This window comes from Alligator sinensis, unplaced genomic scaffold, assembly GCF_000455745.1.
Source record: "Alligator sinensis unplaced genomic scaffold, ASM45574v1 scaffold1295_1, whole genome shotgun sequence".
Classification (NCBI taxonomy): Eukaryota; Metazoa; Chordata; order Crocodylia; family Alligatoridae; genus Alligator; species Alligator sinensis.
In genome coordinates this window covers 238,003-243,728 of record NW_005841880.1, presented here as the reverse complement: position 1 = coordinate 243,728, position 5,726 = coordinate 238,003, and the positions used below count along the sequence as shown (strand labels likewise).

The 5,726-nt window shown below is 68.6% G+C and overlaps 1 protein-coding gene across 1 annotated transcript in view; it reads left to right on the top strand.

The window, feature by feature from the left end:
- Positions 1–5,726, top strand: part of ANKLE1 (ankyrin repeat and LEM domain containing 1) — an 8,348-nt gene that overhangs the window by 954 nt on the left and 1,668 nt on the right. The window contains 5 exon segments of the mRNA XM_025196336.1: positions 66–218; positions 758–863; positions 1,205–1,319; positions 1,619–3,571; positions 4,028–5,286. Of these exon segments, the coding sequence (XP_025052121.1) occupies positions 66–218; positions 758–863; positions 1,205–1,319; positions 1,619–3,571; positions 4,028–5,286 (3,586 nt within the window).

The following is a 5,726-nucleotide window of genomic DNA, read 5'->3' as shown; positions in this document are numbered from 1 at the left end:
CTTTCCTGGGGGGGCCCCCGGCAGCTCTCCCCCGAGTGGCGAGTGACCCCGTGCTCCCGCTGCAGGGCGGTGGAAGCGCTGCTGAAGCAGGGCGCGGACCCCAACCTCGTCCTGCCCGAGGGCGTTGCCGCCGTGCACCTGGCCGCGGGCAAGGAGCGGGAGAGCGGCGTGCGCTGCCTGCAGCTCGTCCTGCAGTATGGCGGGGACCCCAACGCCAGGTGAGGCAGGGCGGCGCCGTGCCCCCTCTGCAGCGCGCCTGCAGTGGCCACTGGGTTTGGGGTGGTGGGGCACTGGGAGCGCGAGGCTGTGGGTGAAACGGGGGGGTCCTGCCCCCTCGTGGTACTGCCTTGACCTGGCCGTTCTTTGCTCCCTGGAATTAGTTGCCTTTTTTGCCCAGGCAGCTTCCCAACGTCTGTCTTTGCTACGCACCAAATCCGTGTGTTGGTGTTAGGCATTCGTCTCGTGCGAGACCAGCCCGCAGAGCCGTGTCACCCACGGGTCAGAAAGCTTTGCAGTGTGGGCGCGGTGGCAGCGTGAATAGCTGCTCCCCTGCTGCCCCGGTTCTGGATCCGTGGGGTGCTCTGGCAGGCCAGATGCTAGATTGAGCGGGCGCACGGGGCTCGACCCCATGGCCTGACACAGCTCAGGATCCGGCCCACAGACCAGCCCCGCACCATGCATCTGAAAGGGTGGGCGCCACTGGTCTGTGGCACGTTAGACGGCACCGGAAGCCTGAGCCAGGTGCTGCGTGTTGCAGGTCTGCCGAGGAGCTCACGCCCTTGCACGTAGCGGCCTCCTGGGGTTGTTACAAGTGCTTGAAGCTGCTGCTGAGGAAAGGAGGGGACCCCGACCTTGAAGACCAGGTGAGCGCCAGGCACCCGCAAACCCAACAACTGCCGCTGGGGCTGCGGTGGATGCCTTGTCACGGCAAGCTAGTCCAGACTAGGTCCCGCTGAAAGCCAGGCTGCGGCCCCAGCCGGGTGGGCCTAGATGGTGGGGCCCTGGGTAAAGGGATAGGAGAGGTCCCAGCTGGCTTGGAAAATCTGTCACCTGCATAAAAGGGGAGTCTCCTTCCAGCCTTAGGCTGGGCTGGAGCCGCTCCGAGCAGGCCGCTGCTCCCCAGGGCTGGTTCCCAGGGCGTCCTAGAGGTGCAGGGCAGGCGCAGGGCTCGGAGTCTCTTACGGTCGGTGCCTTCTGTTGCCAGGATGGGAGCCGAGCCATCGACTTGGCCACGGAGCAGGGCAACACCATGTGTGTGCAAATCCTGCAGGACTTCCAGCGTGCCCGGGCCTGGCCTGTGTGTCTGCGCCGGCCCAAGTGTGAGTATCATCTGGACCTCCGAGGGGGCACGGGGCTTGCGGGTAGCCAGAGGTTTGCTGCTCCCGCCAGCGTGGCTGGGTGGCACCCGTTTCGGGTAGGCAGGGGGTTCGCTCCCCCCGCCAGCGTGGCTGGCTGCCACGGGAAGCACGTGCAAAATGCCATTTAAGGGGAATCTCCCTCTGTGGCAGAGCCGGCCGGGCCTTCTTGGAAGACGCCAGCCATGCAGCACGTGCTTGTGTCACCGCTTGCTGCCCTAGCGTCGCAAATGTCACTTAGCAAGTGCCTTTCTGCCTTGCAGTCAGCCCCGATGGGCCGGGCAGAGCCGGGAGCCCCCCCTGCCCCGTGACTGCCGACAGCACGGACTGCAGCGTCTTCTCCCGGCTCTCTGAAGCCAGCTCGGCCCCACCAAGCAGCACGTGGAAGTGGCTGCCGGACGGCAGCCCCAGGGAGACGGGGCTGGATGTCACCTTTCCAGATGCTGCAGGGATCCCCCGGAGCCAGCTGGAGCCTCCACCCCCGTGGCTCTGCTTCTCCACCCGTCCGGACGCGGGCGCCCGCGGCCAGCCGGCCTTGCCCCAGCCAGTGCTGTGCAGCACGCTGCTCTCCGCCAGCAATGGACCTCAGGGAGGGGCTTGGAGTCTCCCTGCAGCCCCTGAGGAAGAGCCAGCAGAGGCTGAGGACAGCTTGGCATCCTCCAGCCCTGGCACTGCCCACATGGCACGCAGCAGCTGGGACCTGCCTCCCCGGGCAGCACTGCATGCGGGGGACCCCCCGTTGGATGAGACTGTGGTCGTCCACTCACCGCGGCAGCCTGGCAGTACGCGCCGAACGCCGGGCAGTGCCAGTCCCTGTGAGTCCCATGGCCCGTTTCCCTCCAGTCGGGATACAAGGGAGCCCTGCCCCGTGCCCCACAGCCTGGCTCAGCTGGATGGCTTCCTCGATCCGGCCACGGGAGACTGGGAGGGGCTGGATGCCACGTCCCCCGACCATGCGTACCTCTTCTGCTGGGCGCACTCCACCGCCCTCCATGACCTGGACAAAACGGTGATGGTCCCTGCATCGCTGGAGAAAGCACCCAAGATTTCATCCAGGCCCTTGGAGAGCAGCAGCAGCCGGTACAGCAGCTGCGACAGCGAGTGCTACGTCAGCACCGTGGAAGCGTCTGACCCCGCGGAGGCCAGGAGAGACAGGCCGGCCAGCGAGGGTGCATGGGGTACTGGCTGGAGCGCGTGGCAGTGCCCGGGCAAGCAGCTGGTGCTTGGACCCCAGGGACAGAGCTTAAAAACGCCGGCTTTGGGGAGGGCTTTTGTGCAGGACGTGCCCCCCTCCCGGTCGCAGCTGGCAGAGGTGGCAGGAGGGAGCGCAGGGGATGTCTGCCAAGGTGCCCATTGCTTTGGAGAAAGTGGTGGATTGAGGCCTGCTGGAAAGCCAGCCTTGGTGCTGCACGCAGGCAGCACTGAGAACAGTCCGTCTCCCCGCCGTGCGGGGTCACAACGTCCCACCCAAACACCGCAGCGCGCAGAGCCCGTGGAGCATGACCCTCGCCAGGGGAGCAACAGAGCCACGCGCCTCTCATTGCCTCGGGCACCGTGTCACTTGGCCCTGGCTGATCTGGGCGCTGAGGACTCTGGTCCGGGGAGAGCTGCCCCCTCTGGGGACTGCAGGCTGGGTACGGCAGAATCGGCCACGCTGGGTCAGCCGGAGGGGAGGCAGCTACACACACAGCACAGCCCAGCTGCACGGGCAAGCCCCAGGTGTGAGCAGGGGAGAAGGGGAGGCCAGAGCCAGGCATTGGGTCTATCTGCAAGGGGCTCTGACCTGGGCACGGCGGACACGGTGCCCCTGAGCAGAGCCACGGCCGGCACGGCGGCCACGGTGCCCCTGAGCAGAGCCACAGCCGGCACGGCGGACACGGTGCCCCTGAGCCGAGCCACGGCCGGCACGGCGGCCACGGTGCCCCTGAGCAGAGCCACAGCCGGCACGGCGGACACGGTGCCCCTGAGCCGAGCCACGGCCGGCACGGCGGCCACGGTGCCCCTGAGCAGAGCCACAGCCGGCACGGCGGACACGGTGCCCCTGAGCCGAGCCACGGCCGGCACGGCGGCCACGGTGCCCCTGAGCAGAGCCACAGCCGGCACGGCGGACACGGTGCCCCTGAGCCGAGCCACGGCCGGCACGGCGGCCACGGTGCCCCTGAGCAGAGCCACAGCCGGCACGGCGGACACGGTGCCCCTGAGCCGAGCCACGGCCGGCACGGCGGCCACGGTGCCCCTGAGCAGAGCCACAGCCGGCACGGCGGACACGGTGCCCCTGAGCCGAGCCACGGCCGGCACGGCGGCCACGGTGCCCCTGAGCAGAGCCACAGCCGGCACGGCGGACACGGTGCCCCTGAGCCGAGCCACGGCCGGCACGGCGGCCACGGTGCCCCTGAGCAGAGCCACAGCCGGCACGGCGGACACGGTGCCCCTGAGCCGAGCCACGGCCGGCACGGCGGCCACGGTGCCCCTGAGCAGAGCCACAGCCGGCACGGCGGACACGGTGCCCCTGAGCCGAGCCACGGCCGGCACGGCGGCCACGGTGCCCCTGAGCAGAGCCACAGCCGGCACGGCGGACACGGTGGCCCTGAGCAGAGCCACGGCCGGCACGGCAGACACGGTGCCTCTGAGCAGAGCCATGGCGGACACGGTGCCCCTGAGCAGGGCTGAAGAAAGCACTGATGGGGAAGAAAGCGAAGCCGATACCCTGCTGCTCCAGCGCCTGGGCAGCCCTGACTCAGCTCCCAGAAGCGCCACCTGTGCCAACTCGACTGGGACGCCGAGGTCCTCTTCATCGCCACCGTGCCCGGTGCATTGCCACATCACACCCCGCACCAAGAGCCGTCTGAACGCCTCCACGGCACGTGGCAACAGCTCCTCCTCCTCCTCCCTCTTTGACGAGACGCTGGAGCTGCCGCAGCGGCCCCAGAGAGTCCGGAGACCCCCGGAGACATCCCGCACGCCAGTCAGCCCGGCTGGGGGGCTCCTGGAGAGCACACGTGCATCTTATTGGGAAGCAGCAGGGTCGGGCAGCCTGGATGAGACCGTAGTGCTGCTGCCAGCCGCCAGCCTGCCAGCAGCACCTGGGCAGAGCAGTGCCCCCAGTACCAACCCCACAGCGCTGCAGAGCCCTGCTGGGGTCACCTGCCTCCATGCCTCCGAAACCGCTGGTCCATGCCCACCCAGAATGGAGCATCCCAGTACCGCCGCCCCCCCCAGCTCCCCTCCAGGCGCAGGAGAAAGCTCTTGGCTGACGGAGGAGGACTGCACTGAGTGCCCGGGGCTGGGGGCTCCCGTCGGGCCTCCCACCACCACGACCTCCACTCAGGACTGGTTTGGCAGCGAGTTGGGCAGTGGGGAGCCCAGCCAGAGCCTGGCACAAGGGCTGGACGGGCCACAGCCGGGTGGGAAGAAGCCGTCGTTGTGCTCACGGGTGAGCTTCAGCAGGCTGTCTGCCGCGAGGCCTGCTTTGGCACCGCCTGGCTCCGGGAGGCTCAGCCCAGTGCTGGACACGGGCAGCCCAGGCATCCCGCTGTCCCCCGGCGGGCGGCCTGTGAACCACGGGTCCGGCGAGGCGGTGGAGTACCTCTACCTGGACGAGGAGGAGGGTCATGCTCTCATCGAGCGCCACGTCCCCACCACGGACGACACCTCCTGCTGCGCCGACACCAGCTCCGAGGACACCATCATCTACGACTGGAGGGCCTGTGTGTCCCAGCGGGGCGCCAAGGAGAACCGGCCCCCGCCGGCGCCCGCCTGCTCCGACGAGGCCTTGCTGCGGAAGCTGCGGAAGCTGGGGGCCGACCCGGGGCCGGTCACGGACTCGACACGCAACCTGTACGTGCAGCAGCTCAACAGGCTGCAGAGCAGCCCCGGGGCCCGAGCCGGCAGGGGCGCGACAGGTGAGTGCCACCGCCTCGGAGGGCCCCAGGTTCTGGGGGAAGCTGCGATCGTCTGCAGAGCAAACCAAAGCTCCCTCTTGCCCCGGTTATTGCTGACGGGAGCAGCCCCAGGACTGCAGGCAGCCTCCGCCCCGGGGTGGACTTGGGTCCGACTAGATCACTTTGCCCCAGAGACTTCGGAGACTGCTGCTGCCTTTCCAGGGCTGGGCCAGGTGAAACCAGAGCGAGCCCCGGGGCACCTGCTCTCGTTCTGGTGTAGTTCAGACCTGTCTCAACCACTTTGAAGCCAGCTGGGAGCACTTTGCTTTGTGCAGCGGCCTGAAGGCAGCACCCGGGCATGTGATCCAGCTGCTGCGGTGCCTCTGGGGAAGAGCCCGGGATGGTGACAGCCCCAACAGGCGGGCACCGCACCCGCCGTAGAGAGCTCCCGGGGGCCCTGAGCTGCCAGTGACCGCTGTATTTTCCTCCC